The sequence below is a fragment of the Schistocerca serialis genome, chromosome 4, assembly GCF_023864345.2.
Source record: "Schistocerca serialis cubense isolate TAMUIC-IGC-003099 chromosome 4, iqSchSeri2.2, whole genome shotgun sequence".
In the NCBI taxonomy this organism is placed as follows: Eukaryota; Metazoa; Arthropoda; class Insecta; order Orthoptera; family Acrididae; genus Schistocerca; species Schistocerca serialis.
Genome location: NC_064641.1, coordinates 120,401,888 through 120,418,579, shown reverse-complemented (window position 1 = coordinate 120,418,579; position 16,692 = coordinate 120,401,888). Strand labels below are relative to the sequence as shown.

The window sequence follows — 16,692 nt, the reverse complement described above, 5'->3', positions numbered from 1 at the left end:
TTTAGCTCTATTTCCAAAAGAGTGGGAAGGATGTCCAATTTGATTCCCAGCATTCTGTACTTGTTCGGATATTCTTTCCCCTCACATATCAAGCAAGTGTGACACTAGTAGAATCCCCTTTGGACAAGAGAATACAAAAGTTGGCAGCATTTATGACAAAAACCCTACCACGCCTGTCTTTGTACTTTTGAATACTCATTTCTGAAGCATGAGGAAGGCTTCTTGTGACATTGTAGGGTGGAGATATGAACAGAGATACCCTGGACAGTTTTCTAAATCTGGAGCAAAATGAAGAATTCCATCAGTTCGTGACTGGACACTAACAAGAGAAGGGGTGATCACCATAACAAAATGCAAAATGCAACTTCAGATTCCTTACTGAAAAATCATTTCCTGCGAAAGGATGAAAGGGTGTAGAACAAGGAACTGTAACTGCAAAAAAGCAGAACTCCAGTACTCAGCAATTGCCAAACATTGTTGTGGCCATGCATTCGAGAATTCTCCCATGCCGGACATTTATGAGGAGGATACAGAGAGGGATTATAATGAAGGGGAAAACCTAATTGACAGCATCATCACTGAGAAAGAAACTGATGGCTAATTTGACTTTGCATGTGGGCCAATGAGGTCAAAGCATAAATTTTGTGAGCTTCTGTACGCTTTTACATATTCTTTTCATTTGTAATACTTCTCACTTTTAAAATATACTATCAGCTGGTATTAGAAATGGATGGTGTTCTGGCGGTTGTTAAGCTTTGGCCATTAGAAGTGTCTACCACAAAAAAAACCTGTGTTTTGTGACTTTTTGGACAGCTTTACAGAAATGAGTATCCAACTAGGGTTAGGTCTTCATGTTACACACTGACCATTACAGAGACCTACCATGACCCTTTTTTTAAAAAAAGTTCTAATATTAAAATTATAAATCTAAAACCTGTCCTTTTTGCTTAAGTTTATGTTAACCTGAGCATTCTGCCATTCCTTTGAAGCACGGAATTCTTGGCAGCATAGTGTAAACGTACGTTTGACTGGTGCAAATTGTAGAAAATTTTGCGCTCTACAAGAAATGTCTGAATGCTTGTTGTTGTAAGATGTAGGGCAAAAAATTTATAGAGAAAAACTGGAAAAATTCCCGAATTCCCACCTGATAAGGTGGCTTGGTCATTTGTCAAACTATAGCACACATGAAGGGAACTGTCCAACTGGTTGGTGACCCTAAAGCAATTCTTCATATAGGTCTTCCAGTAAATAGAATGGAGATTCCAAGACAAAAGGATATGGAAACTACAAGTGTGCTAACTTACCCGCTTCTCCTCTGCCCGCGCCTGCAATACCCTTATGGTTTCGTGTGGTTGCCCAGGCACCGTCACAGCAACCGCACCTTCTTTCATAATTCCTGCCTTTTGCCAAGCAATCTTCTCCAGAGTATCTCCCAACAGGCTTGTATGATCAAGACCAAGAGAAGTAATACCTACTGCTTGGACCTTCCTGAAAATAACGAATTGTGATTGGTTGATTATAATCGTGATGCAAAACTGATATTGTACGAAAACACTGTTTCAATGTTATACACAAGTTAGCTCTAATATTTCAAATTCAGATTTACCAGACAACAGAACAATTTTTCCTTTTTTGAGTTTAAAATGGATATGGCCATTAGGCGATCTATTATACGGGTGATAATTAAGCTTGCAAATACATAAGCAAGTAGGAAATTTTGAAATGGTTATGTCGTTAAGGAAAAACAAGACACTAAGTAAGAAATGAATTTAATTTCATTGGGTCCACTGTTAGTGAGACATCCATATGGGAATTTTCCAGCTACTGTTTAATTTATTCCAGTAAAAATGTCAATTTTTTCATTCAGCTGTATCACATAAGACAACAAATTGAACAACAAATAAACTGCGGGTTATAGCAGAATGGAGGATCTGAAATTGTTGCTGAAATAAAAGAAATAAATGGTACATAATAACAAGTAACTGAATAGTGCAGCAGTATTTCATTAGATAATTGCCCACAGGGAATTTCTGACAATGTCCACTGAAAAACAGCAATTCAATAATGAAACTGATACTACAACAGTACAAATTGTAATTTATGAGGACAAGTCAGTAAGTAAAGCCATTTTTTCTGCTCCACAGAGTGACAGGCATGACTCTACAGTGGCATGCATTAAGCTCACTTTTGTATTTGCATGTTAGGTGTCTTGGTACAGTGACTAGTTCTACCCGCAATGATTTCAGAACATGTTATTGTAAGTGCCCCATTGCCTGTAAATACCAAGGAAGAAATCTACATCTACATACATACTCCGCAAGCCACATTACAATGCGCAGTGGAGGATACCTTGTCCAACTACTAGTGGTTTCCTTTCGTGTTCCACTTGCAGATACAGAGAAGGAAAAATGACACCCTATACGTCTCTATGCAAGCCCTAATTTCTCTTATCTTGTTTTTGTGGTCTGTACGTGAAACGTACCATGGCAGCAGTAGAATCATTCTGTGTCAGAATGCCAGTTCTCTAAATTTCTCAATAGTGTTTTGCAAAATGGATGTCATTTTCATACCTGGGATTCTCATTTGGGCTCACAAAGCATCTCTAACACTCATATGTTGATCAAACCTGCCAATAACAGTTCAAGCAGTACACCTCTGAATTGCTTCAGTGTGTTTCTTTAATCAAACCTGGAAAGGATCCCAAGAACTCTAGCAGAATTCAAGAATGGGTCACACTAGTTTTCTATATGCGGTCTGTTACGAATGTGCTACATTGTCCTAAAATTTTCCGAATAAACTGAAGTCGACCATTCATCCTCCAACAGCCAACCCCAACTACTTGCCCCGTTTCACGTCACTTTGCAATGTTACACCAAATAAAACATTTATCCATTATGCATGTGGAACACTGCAACTGTGATGAATAAAAATTTCCAAAAATTTCTACCACCAATTGCATTTTTTAATTCTTAAACTTTTCAATATTTTTTCTTCCAATTTTTATTTACTATTCTCATACTATTTGTCATCTCATTTACGTATATAGAAAACAAAAGTGGTCCTATCACACTTCCCTGGTGCACTCCTGATGATACCCTTGTCCCTGATGAACACTTGTTGTGAAGTACAGTGTACTGGGTTCCGATACTTACAAAGTCTCCGAGCCATTTAAATATGTGGGAACCTAATCTGTATGCTCAAACCTTTGTCAACAGTCTGCAATTGGGCACTGTGTCAGACACTTTCTTTGAATCTAGAAATACTGACTCTGCCTGTTACCTTCATCCATGATTTGCAGGACAATGTGTAAGAAAAGGTAAAGCTAAGTCTCGCACGAACGATGCTTTCTAAATCTGAGCTGATTTGCACACTGAAGCTTTTCTGCTTTAAGGATATTTATTATATTCAGACTTCGAATATGCTCAAGAACGCTGCAGCAAATCAATGGTAAGTATATTCCGTATTTTTACAGGTCCTTTCTTATACCCTTCTTGTGTGCAGGAGTCACCTGTGGTTTTTTCCAGGTACTTGAAACTCTGCACTGGGAGGGAATTTGTGATGAAAGAAAGTCAATTAAGGGGCCAATGTCGAAGAGTGACCTCCACAAGAGCAAATTAGGATTCCATCCAGACCTAGTAACTTATTTCTTTCCAAATCTTTCAACTGATTCTTAACACCAGGGATTCCTATGTCCTCCACATGGGATTCTGTATGACATTCCAACAACGGTATGTCCATACGATACCCCTGTATGTATTATTTTTTTAAATGTAAATTTTGAAACTTTGTCTTTGCTTTGCCAGCCTTCTATTGCCACACCAGACTGGTCAACAAATGAGTGAGTAGAAGCCTTTGACCCATTTACTGACTATGTAGGACTAGAATTTTCTCAGGTTCTCACCAGGATCTATCGCTTAAGTATGGAGGTGCATCAATATTTTTATAGAGACACAAGTTGCTACTAACTTTTGCCTGTAGACATTTCAGCATCCTTTTTGAACCAGGAATGCAACAATCTCAGATTCCTCAGAATTTTCCGAATTTTGTTATTACCCATTGTGGCCCTTTTCCATCCTTAATATACTTACTTGGAACGTACTTCTCAAGAGCATGATTTACAATCACTTTAAACTTTGCCCGTAAGTCCTCTGCATCCAGCATATTTAAATTAAATGATGTTCTTCCACAATCTAAGTAGGGAACTAACAACTACTTCTTGACTTTTTCAAGCATAAAAACTCTTCTAGCCCTCCCAATAGATTTATAAACTTCAGTAATCATTGTCTATTGGATTTGGCATGATTAATTTAAGAGGTGGCCAGATGCCATTCCTGTCACCACCCCATTAACCACCACCCGCGGCCCCCACCTCACCCCACCCCCATTCGCAGGATCAAATATCTATACCCCAATTGTTTGGATATAGTGTTATTCAAGTGTAAGAGAGAGAATGTTTTCTGAATGTTACGGAATTGTGTAAGTGAGGGGGGCCTTGAGTGCCAGCTCAGTACTCATGTAGTCAGATGTGGGAAACTGCTTCAAAGCCATATACAGGCTGACCAGCACATCAGCCCTCGTTGTTAGTCCAATGGGGTGATTTGATGCCGTGCCAGTGCACCTGCCTATTATGCTAACATATATAGCTATCCTGGTGGGTCACATCATTATCACCAATCTCTCTCTTTATACCGACAGTGTCAATATGACTGGACTGATTCATTTTCTGTACTCTGAAAGGACTAAAGAAGCAGATTGTTTGTAGAATGGGACTGTAGACTGGTGATAGCTGTCTTAGTGAACAAAACATTTACTAGTGACTACACCGCTTTAACAATTAAAGTATCTGTTTGGAATGAAAAGCCTTCAGATGGGTCATCCATTTCGAAAATGGTCAGGAACATTGAACTGACATACCTAAGCAAATGATCAGTGATGCCCATTGTGCCAGAACTGATGATATTGCACATTAACTGAACATAACCCACAGTACAGTATTTTCACTCACCCAACAATATCTGAAGTATTGAAAAATTTGTCTGCATTTGCTACCACTTTGACAGACAAGCACAAACAAAGAGGAATGTAATCTCGCCACTTTCAACGTGCTCTGAAGAGAAATAAGTCTTTCTCATTCACGTGGTCACCACTGATGAGACGTGGATCTATCACTATGAACTACAGAGTAACTGGCAGAGCATGGTATGAAAACATCCATTTTCAACTAATGCCATCTGATCATTTCATCAATCTTCACCTAAAAAAAAAGTTCTACGGCCAAACTTCTGCAGGAAAGTTGATCACAGTGTTTCAGGTTATGAAATGATCAGTTATGATACATTACACTCTCAAAGGTCAGTTAGTGAGTGGTAACTGCTACTGTAAACTACTGTGAGATCTGAGAAGCAAAATCAAAATGAAGAGAAGAGGGGAAACTTTCAGATGGTGTGACTTTGCCTCAGGATGATTCCCATCCTCATACAGGTGGAAAAACGACCCAGGGCATTTAAAATCTTGGTTGTTAGGTGCTGTATCACCAACAGTACAGCCCTGACCTCGCTCCAAGTGATATGCACCTTTCTGGTATCGTGGAGGATTACTTGTATGAACCTTTGTGTGAATCCAAGTTGCTGAGGTTGTGGAGGTGGTACATGAGTGGATACACACAATGGCACAGAACTTCTGCCAGTACAGAATTAGGAAGCTTGTCAAAAGATGGACCATTGCAATGTAGTTTTTAAAAAAATCCAATTACCTTGCCTTCACTTTTTGACTTGTCACATATTTGTTTTTTAAAGTAGTTTCAGTTACACATTGCTTCAGTCAATCATTGTCCAATGTTCCCTTTGAAACACTCCAAGTGGTCCTTTCAAATCCAGGTCTCATAACCTCCGCAATTTCTTCAGTTTTAATCTCAGTTCATGAGCAATAAATTATAGTCAGTGTCCACATCTGCTTCTGTAAGTGTTTAGCAGTTTAAAATCAGTTTTAGAAATCTCTATCTCAGCATTACATAATATGTCTGATATCTCCTGGTGCCCCTAGGTCTTTTCTAGATATACAACCTTCTTTTATAATTCTTGACCCATGTGCTAGCTACGCCCTGTGCATAATTCTGTCGTGTGGCTGCCCCTTTCATACCTCCTTCCACACACTGCCTTGTTGTTCTACCACTTCTCCTCCTCCTGCTATCAAAATGCAGTCCCTCACCCCAATTATATGGTTCTCTCCCTTATTTTACTGAATAATTTCTTTCATTTCACAACATATTTGTTTAATATCTCTACTCGCAGAACTAGTAGCCATATATATTTTTACTACATGGAGGAGTTGGCTCCATGTCTACCTTTGCTATGATAATTCAGTTATTATGCTATTCAATATAGTCCATCCATATACCGATTTTCTTAATTAGACCGGCTTCTGCATTACCCCTGTATGATTTGATGCTGATAATCCAGTACTAGCAGCCGTAATGAATTTTATTCCTGCCACCACACTTCACTAACTCCCACTATATTCAACTTCAACTGATCCATTTCTCTTTTTCAAATTCTCAACTTACCTAACTCATTGGGGGATCTAACATACCCCACTTTCACCAGCAGATCATCAGATTTGTCTTAAGCCAAGTAAAAAGACGACCTGAGAAGGAGGAGGAATGGCAAAAAAAATAAAGTAAGAAGAAACTGTAGGGGCTGCGATGGAGGTGACTAATGCAAGTTGAATCCAGAAGGTGGACACAGAGAGATCTGAATGTCTCCTATATCACATCAGGTTTTTTTTCCTTTATGCGAACATTTTAGGTTAGGCTTTACTGTGACTGTTATTGACATTAAATGGAACAACAAGTATACTGTTACCAGTCACTGTTTATTTATCTCCATGATGTGTTTCAAAGGTTTAAACCTCCATCATCAGGTGGATTTACATTTGTTAGTATGACATTTGTGTGTGTGTTGTGTTACGATTTTTTGGAGAAACTTATGGCACTGTCTAGTGGAGAAACAAAACACTATTTCAGAACATGGTTTTGGGTTTCTTTTGTCAAAAAATTAAACGTACATATAACGGTAAACTGTGGCCACAGGTACCTTTCACTATCTTAAAACATCACATGTATACTGTCATATTTTGTAAGCAAATGTAGCGTATGGAAACTATTGGGAGCAAGGATTGTATAGCAGAAGAGAAAACATTATAACAAAGAGCAAAGAATATACATAACAACAACATTATTACAGAATAAATTTTAAAGGATTTGGAGGTGTTTGTTTTGAGGTGTCGAATACATGGGTTGGAATAAATACTTCAAGTGGTATATAAATCCGATTTTGACAACTCAGAATAGTTTAAACTTCATACTCGTTTATACAATCAGGTGAAATGTTACAAACTTTAAGTACAATAAGCATATCGGCTAAAGTGGTAAAATTATACACAAATAACAATTTTGGTTGGGATTCATAGATAGATATGAAAGGCTAGAGACAATACCAGAGAAGGAAAGTTGCTACTCACCATACAGCAGAGATGCTGAGTCGCGATAGGCACAATAAAAAGATTCACACAATTAAAGCTTTTGGCCTTTAAGGCCTTTGTCAGCAGTAGACACACATACACATACACATACACACACACACACACGCACACACACACGCACACAAACGTAACTTGCACACACATAAATGCAACTTGCACACACATCTTCAGTCTCAGAGAGCTGAGACCACATCGTGAACAGCAGCACCAGTGCATGATGGGAGTGGCGACTGGGTGGGGGTAAGGAGGAGGCTGGGGAGGGGAGGGATAGTACGATGGGAGTGGCGAACAGTCAAGTGTTGCAGTTTAGACGGAGGGCAGGAGAGAAGGTGCGGAGGGGGGAGACGGTAAGTAGCGGAAAGGGGAGAAATAAAAGAAATTAAAAGACTGGGTGTGGTGGTGAAATGGCGGCTGTGTTGTGCTGGAATGGGAACAGGGAGGGGGCTGGATGGGCGAGGACAGTGACTAATGAAGGTTGAGGCCAGGAGGGTTATAGGAACGTAGGGTGTCTTGCAGGGAAAGTTTCCACCTGCACAATTCAGAAAAGCTAGTGTTGGTGGGAAGGATCCATATGGCACAGGCTGTGAAGCAGTCTTTGATGGGATTGGTGATGTCAGTGACCGGAATGGAGTAGGTGGTGGTAGGAGGATGTATGGGACAGGTCTTGCATCTAGGTCTATTACAGGGGTACGAGCCATGAAGTAAGGGATTGGGGGAGAGACAGAGAGAGAAAAAGAGAAAGAGAAAGTGAGAGGGAGATAGAGTGGAAAGAGTGATTGTATGAGAGCAAACTTTACAAAGCAAGGGGTCTTAAGATTACATCTGTAACATGTAATAACTGCTTAAAGATTGGGCTTATACATTGGTTAATGCTTTAAAATATGCAGATGGTGTACAATTTGTGCCAGTAGTTGATGTACATATAGTTTCAAGTTGACAAGGGGTGAAAGCTGTTGGTGTGATGATATAACATAACTAAATATTTATAGTAAATATTCACATACGTGTGTGTGTGTGTGTGTGTGTGTGTGTGTGTGTGTGTGTGCGCACATTGCAATTTTAATGACATAGGTAGTTGCTAAAAACAGAGATGATAGTATTGTAAATATCGTAATTGTTCGCATTTAAGGTTAATCTGCCCAGTCAGGCAATCAAGGCTATTTTTGAGTACCAAAACACATGCGTGTGTGTGTGTGTGGGGGGGGGGGGGGGGGGGGGGTGGCTATTTTTGACAAAGGCTTTGTTGGCTGAAAGATTATTCTGTGACAGGCTTTTTGTTGTGCCTATCTGCGACTCAGCATCTCCGCTATATAGTGAGTAGCAACTATCCTCTTCATAATATTGTTAGAGAAAAGAAATATTTACAACTGGTAGGACTTACCTTAAAACATTAGTACAATCATATTCACCACCTATACCGACTTCAACAATTGCTACATCCACCTTTTCATGTAGGAACACATTAAATGCCATTATTGTCAGGAATTTGAAGTAGGGTGGCATATCAGTATCACTTTCCTGAAAACATTCATACATTTAGTTCAAAATGTGCAGTCACAGTGTTATATATGTTTATTACTTAGTGACACATTTGCATTAGACAAACACGGCTCTTCAAACATTCACTTACAGGAGACCTGATATTTTGTTTCCAGTGTAACCTCATGTATATGCATTTCTGAGAGTTGCTGAATACACAAAGTAACTAAAAGGAATACAAAAATTTTATATAATAAAACAGTTCCAACCACATAAAGATGTTTATGAATTTTCTAGTGACAGAATTCGATCACTGTTCTAGTTATCATCCGACTGCTTATTCTGTGATGAGATTAACATGAATGTACTTAGAGGAATGTAAACTACAAGCACAAAAATAAAAAAATAGCAGATAGACAGCTGTACCCATGGGAGTCTGCTAGGTGGCATATAACTACTGTTGCATGACAAGCAATTTACATCGCTTAAATAGTGGAAGCTCTGCCCAGCGTCTCCAGCCTACATCACTGTCAGTCAATGGCCATAAAACACATTAAATAAAGTCTAAATACAATTATTTGTGTACAATATTTACTTACAGACCATACGTATATCAAAAATACAAATATGTCTTATCAAACCATAACATAAAACTTAAAACTGAGAAAAAAGAAAAGAAAATAAGCTATTAATGTATAAGAATATGTGCGAGGCCTTCTATGGGCCCTGTGTGTAACAACCATTAGGCAAAAATGTTTAGCAGGAATCCCACAAAGTAACCATGGTAACATTCTGAAGAGTGATGTATTACAACTACACATCAAAGATACAATCTTTGGCCTACAATCTTTGTATCACCAGTAATCGAGGTACCATCATCAACATCAATATGTTATTGCTACCGATCAGAAAACAAAACAGTTATTATATTTTGAAAATTATTTCTGTCACAATTATACTCAAAAATTAATGTGGCCTTTAAATACTAATAGGAGTTACAAGCAAACAATAGCAAGATATAAAACATTAGTGCCCTTCTATAGGGACAATTACACAGCGTATTTCAGGAACAGATGTGAGAAAATATTACTTATACTCATGGTAATCATATGAAGATTCATATGCTCCTATTCTTAGTATTATGTACAACATTAGATGTGAGGTATTAACCCCAGAATTTACAATTATGTTTAAGACATTAAAAACATTCAAGAACATTAGTCGAATAATACAAAAATAAATTGAAATAAACCTTTGACGTTCACATCAAATGTCCACAATGGTAACTTAACCATACATTTGGTAATAATGATTAGGAAAATGCACCACCAGTACTCCAGCAACATCATTATACCCTCATTATACACTAAACGCTCACCTGCTATTCCATCTTGGTTTATGCAAATGTTACACCATGATTTGTAAAACAAAAATAAATAGTGTTACATCAAATGTAATAGGAGTGAACTAGTCCTTTTGTCAAAACCAATATTCCTGAATATACAGTGCCTTCAGCATGAAACATGTGCTAACATTGGCATGCAACGGTATTTCAACATTCCAATCAGTATTTAGACATTAGTCATTAAAACTTTGATTTAAATTGTAATTAGCTATAGCACAAAAATGCGAATATAGAGTAATAAAGTGGACTATTACTGAAACTATACCTCAACTTAACACAGTTGTTTATTAAACTTAGGTCAGTCCCATGATATTAAAAAAAAAGTCAGTAAATAAAGTGCCCAGGACGTTGGCTATTAAAAGCATCACCAAATACAACAAGGATATATTCACAGGATACTTTTGCCACAACAAAAGTCTGCTTGTGTCTGTATGTGTGGATGGATATGTGCGTGTGTGCGAGTGTATACCTGTCCTTTTTTCCCCCTAAGGTAAGTCTTTCCGCTCCCGGGATTGGAATGACTCCTTACCCTCTCCCTTAAAACCCACTTCCTTTCGTCTTCCCCTCTCCTTCCCTCTTTCCTGATGAGGCAACAGTTTGTTGCGAAAGCTTGAATTTTGTGTGTATGTTTGTGTTTGTTTGTGTGTCTATCGACCTGCCAGCGCTTTTGTTCGGTAAGTCACCTCATCTTTGTTTTTATATATAATTTTTTCAAACCTATATTAAAACAGACAAGCAACGAAACCTAGAGTAAATCCTCAAAGAGATTGAAAAACAATTTTTCTCTGAAATCTGTTTTATTAAGTAATGATAGTCTTTTTCTTTTATGATGAACACAAATTTCTAATTTTTCTTTGACACTATGGTAGATAGTCAAAGTGAAAAAGTTTATAAATAAGTGCAAAGTTCATATAGTGTAGGCTTACTTCTTTGTTTACTTTTATTTCATCACAGACAATACAGACTTAATTGTTTCCATTTCTATTCAAGTTTTGAATTAGTATCCAAACTTTAGGCCTGAACTTTCTAAGAAATTTAAGATATTAATTGATTAGACCAGGAAGTTAGTCTTGTTTACTTTAGACTAAAGCTGAAATTTGTTTGGCATGAGTGAGAAGTGTATGATTTGCATAGAACTGTTAGTTCTGGGGTGTGGTGTGAGGATTGTTGCAGTTTCTTTCATGTGGGTGGCTGTAGTGGTGTGGGAATTAGAGAGATAAACAAGGCTTATAGGTTTTGCTATAGAGATAGGCAGATAGTGGAACAGGAGGAGGAGACTGCTGACCTTCAGGTGGAACTAGATAAGGCAAAATAAGATCTGGAAAGATTAATGGGGGAGAAGAGAAAAGAGGTGGGAAGTGGCAACAGGTTATAGAAGAAATAGGAATAGAGCATTCTCAGACAGTTAAATTTGTTTTGTTTGCAGATGATACAAACATTGCAATTCTTAGCAAGTCAAGTACAGATTTAGAAATGGCTGCTGATCAAATTTTTAATAACATTAATAAATGGTTTAAAGCTAATTCATTTTAATTAAACTTTGAAAAGACCCTCTAAATGCAGTTCACAATGTGTAAGAGATTTCCTTTTAGCATGTATGTAACATATCAAGACATGCAGATACAAGAGGCTGACTGTGTAAAATTTCCAGGATTACAACTCAGTAATAAATTCATTTGGGAAGGGCATACCACAGAATTGCTGAAGCACCTACACAAGTCTGCAATTTGCAGTGAGAATGGTGTTAGATGTAGGAAATAGAAAGAAATTGCATACTTTGCTTACTTTCATTATATTATTTCGTGTAGGATCATATTGCGGGGTAACACGTCAAAGTGAAAAAAGTTTTTAGAGTGCAAAAACATATATAATGAGACCCATTTGTAGTGTACATTCAAGAACATCATGTAGAAACCTGTTCAAGAAACAGGGTATTCTAACCACTGCTTCTCAGCACACTCCTCAATGAAATTTGTTGCAAATAATATGTTCCGAAGACCTAAAATCACTTACCTTGGACCAAAATGGGGTCCAATATCCAGGAACACATGTTTTCAATAAATTGCCAGCAACCATTAAAAACTTGGTTTCAAGTAAAACAGAGTTTGAAAGACTTTTTGGCATGCAACTCCTTCCACTATATAGATGAATATCTTAACAGGGTCTGTAAGACCAATTTACGTAAAATTGTCTGCTAGACTTCAGTTTTGTCAGCATTTGACCACAACAGTCAAAATTAGGTATTTTGTGTACGATGAATTTATTAAAAGTGCATAATTATGTTTCATTCTGACAGTGTATTAATTCTGCAAATACTAGCAGTTCCCATTTTCTGTAATAAATCTACATATTTTGACAATCTCCTGACAAATGATCACGGAAGTGAGTATTATATTCGAATAATCTATGTCTTTTATGTCATACTTCCTGACATGTTCCACACTTGTGAGAAACATCTCATTTTTGGGTCTATGGAACAAAAACTGAATGTAACCTAATTCCAAATGTTTCTATTTTCTTCTTGTCTGTTCAACACCATGCTCTGTTAACTGCTCATCACTATTCACAACACCCCTATTCCATCACTGTTAGTTTTATAACACTCTAAGTGAATGCCTTGGAGTGTTATCAACCTCTGATAACCCTCCAACATCCAACTGTTGGCATTGTTGGGGCTGAGAGGGTTGGCTCTCCTCACAAATCTGGCCCAAAGAGATGGTCTTCTTTGTTCTCTAAAGTGTTGGTGGTACTAGAGGGTCTCTGAAAATGAGCTAGTGTGCCTCAATGGAACTCTGTGACAGTAAGTCTGCTTGTGGAGAATGACTTTGTTCGTTTCCTGAATTCATATAGTCAAGAATGGTGCTGATAATCATGCCCTCGAATGCCCTAAAATCAACATAGCCATTGGCATATATGAGTTTCACGTAAAAAAAGAAATAATTGAGGGAAACATAAATTGGTTGATATGAGTTGCTCAAGTAAATTCCACAGTAGTATTGAGCAAAACTATAATACTAAAACCAGCTTGGCATGCTAGTTATAACTCTAGCACTTAATAAACTTGCTCTCTTATAAAGGTATGCCATGAACAGAACAGGGTACTGCCAACTGCAAGTGGTGGCTGGTGTTGGTACTAACAATGTCTGTCTCTTTGTATTGGAAGAGATTCTCTCTGGTTTCAGGGAGATAGCTAAAGCGGTAAAGACTTGCTTGCAAGATGAAGGTGGAGCTAACCATCTGCAGCATCATCAGCAGAACCGACAGTGGCCCTTTGGTAAAGAGGTAGAGGGTTTCAGGAAATCACAGAAAGCGTGTCAGTCTAAAAGGGCGCCCAGCAAACAAAGTACGAAGAAGATCTAGCAGCAATTTGCATCTACATCGATACTCTGCAAGCCAATGTACAGTGCGTTGCAGAGGGTACCCTATACCACTACTACTCATTTCCTTTCCAGTTCCACTTGAAAATAGAGAGAGGGAAAAATGACTGTCTATATGCCTCTATAAGGGCTCTAATTTCTCATATCTTATCTTCATGGTACTTACACGGAATGTATATTGGCGGTAGTAGAATCATTCAGCAGTCACCTTCAAATGTCAAATCTCTAAATTTATCAATAGTGTTCCTCGAAAAGAATGTCATTGGTACTACAGTTGTAAATTGTCATAGCTTTGTTGGGAAAGAACCAGAGCTCCAAGCACTGACAGAAAGCACTAAAGCTCAAATCATTATAGGTACGGAAATAAGTTCAGCGGAAATTTTTACAAAAGGCCTAACCGTGTTCAGAAAGGATAGATTAAATTCAGTTGGTCGTGGAGTGTTTATTGCTGTCAGAAGCAATGAAATTGAGGTAGATAGTTACTGTAAGTTAGTATAGGTAAAGGTTATGCTTGACAACAAGAATAAATTTATAATTTTTTCCTTTTACGAACCTCTAGGCTCATATGATACAGCTGCTGAAGATTTCGGAGGAAACTCTAGTGTCATTTCAAATAGGCACCCCACTCAAACAATTACAGTTAGTGCTGACTTTAATTCACCTTTGCTATGTTGACAAAAATACATGTTTAAAGTGGGTGATAGGTATAAAACATAATCCGTAGTACTGATTGCTTTCTCACAAAATTATTTTGATGAACTAGTTCAGGAGCCCACTTGGATTGCGAAAATGTAGTTGACTTCTTAGCAACAAATATGTTGTTGTTGTTGTTGTTGTTGTGGTCTTCAGTCCTGAGACTGGTTTGATGCAGCTCTCCATGCTACTCTATCCTGTGCAAGCTTCTTCATCTCCCAGTACCTACTGCAACCTACATCATCCTGAATCTGCTTAGTGTATTCATCTCTTGGTCTCCCTCTACAATTTTTACCCTCCACGCTGCCCTCCAATACTAAATTGGTGATCCCTCGATGCCTGAGAACATGTCCTACCAACCGATCCCTTCTTCTAGTCAAGTTGTGCCACAAACTCCTCTTCTCCCCAATTCTATTCAATACCTCCTCCTTAGTTATGTGATCTACCCATCTAATCTCCAGCATTCTTCTGTAGCACCACATTTCGAAAGCTTCTATTCTCTTCTTGTCTAAACTATTTATTGCACATGTTTCACTTCCATACATGGCCACACTCCATACAAATACTTTCAGAAACGACTTCCTGACACTTAAATCAATACTCGATGTTAACAAATTTCTCTTCTTCAGAAACGCTTTCCTTGCCATTGCCAGTCTACGTTTTATATACTTTCTACTTCGACCATCATCAGTTATTTTGCTCCCCAAATAGCAAAATTCATTTACTACTTTAAGTGTCTCATTTCCTAATCTAATTCCCTCAGCATCACCCAACTTAATTCGACTACATTCCATTATCCTCATTTTCCTTTTGTTGATGTTCATCTTATACCCTCCTTTTAAGACACTGTCCATTCTGGTCAACTGCTCTTCCACGTCCTTTGCTGTCTCTGACAGAATTACAATGTCATCGGCGAACCTCAAAGTTTTTATTTCTTCTCCATGGATTTTAATGCCTACTCTGAACTTTTCTTTTGTTTCCTTTACTGCTTGCTCTATGTACAGATTGAATAGCATCGGGGAGAGGCTACAACCCTGTCTCACTCCCTTCCCAACCACTGCTTCCCTTTCATGTCCCTCAACTCTTATAACTCCCATCTGGTTTCTGTACAAATTGTAAATAGCCTTTAGCTCCCTGTATTTCACCTCTGCCACCTTTAGAATTTGAAAGAGAGTATTCCAGTCAACATTGTCAAAAGCTTTCTCTAAGTCTACAAATGCTAGAAATGTAAGTTTGCCTTTCCTTAATCTTTCTTCTAAGATAAGTCGTAGGGTCAGTATTGCCTCACGTGTTCCAACATTTCTACGGAATCCAAAAAGATCTTCCCTGAGGTCGGCTTCTACCAGTTTTTCCATTCGTCTGTAAAGAATTTGCGTTAGTATTTTGCAGCTGTGACTTATTAAACTGATAGTTCGGTAATTTTCACATCTGTCAACACCTGCTTTCTTTGAGATTGGAATTATTATATTCTTCTTGAAGTCTGAGGGAATTTCGCCTATCTCGTACATCTTGCTCACCAGATGGTAGAGTTTTGTCAGGACTGGCTCTCCCAAGGCTGTCAGTAGTTCTAATGGAATGTTGTCTACTCCCGGGGCCTTGTTTCGACTTAGGTCTTTCAGTGCACTGTCAAACTCTTCACGCAGTATCATATCTCCCATTTCATCTTCATCTACATCCTCTTCCATTTCCATAATATTGTCCTCAAGAACATCGCCCCTGTATAGACCCTCTATATACTCCTTCCACCTTTCTGCTTTCCCTTCTTTGCTTAGAACTGGGATTCCATCTGAGCTCTTGACATTCATGCAAGTGGTTCTCTTTTCTCCAAACGTCTCTTTAATTTTCCTGTAGGCGGTATCTATCTTACCCCTCATGAGATAAGCCTCTACATCCTTACATTTGTCCTCTAGCCATCCTCTAGCCATCCCTCCTGTTACCCAAGGATTTCTACTAGTTCTCGTCTTTTTACCTACTTGATCCTCTGCTGCCTTCACTATTTCATCCCTCAAAGCTACCCATTCTTCTTCTACTGTATTTCTTTCCCCCATTCCTGTCAATTGTTCCCTTATGCTCTCCCTGGGTTGCAAAATTCTACCAAGCAGCTTCCTCTCATTTTTTAGCCCTAATCCATATTCACCTACTATGTTTCCTTCTCTTCCTTTTCCTACTGTTGAATTCCAGTCACCCATGACGATTAAA

At 38.3% G+C, this 16,692-nt stretch overlaps 1 protein-coding gene across 1 annotated transcript in view; it reads right to left on the bottom strand.

Moving 5' to 3' along the window:
- LOC126473202 (folylpolyglutamate synthase, mitochondrial-like) overlaps positions 1-16,692 on the bottom strand; it is an 81,770-nt gene that overhangs the window by 53,352 nt on the left and 11,726 nt on the right. Inside the window, exons 4-5 of the mRNA XM_050100105.1 lie at positions 8,921-9,057; positions 1,305-1,488 (exon numbers count right to left, since the gene is read on the bottom strand). Coding sequence (XP_049956062.1) covers positions 1,305-1,488; positions 8,921-9,057 — 321 coding nt within the window. The remainder of the gene's footprint in view (positions 1-1,304; positions 1,489-8,920; positions 9,058-16,692) is intronic.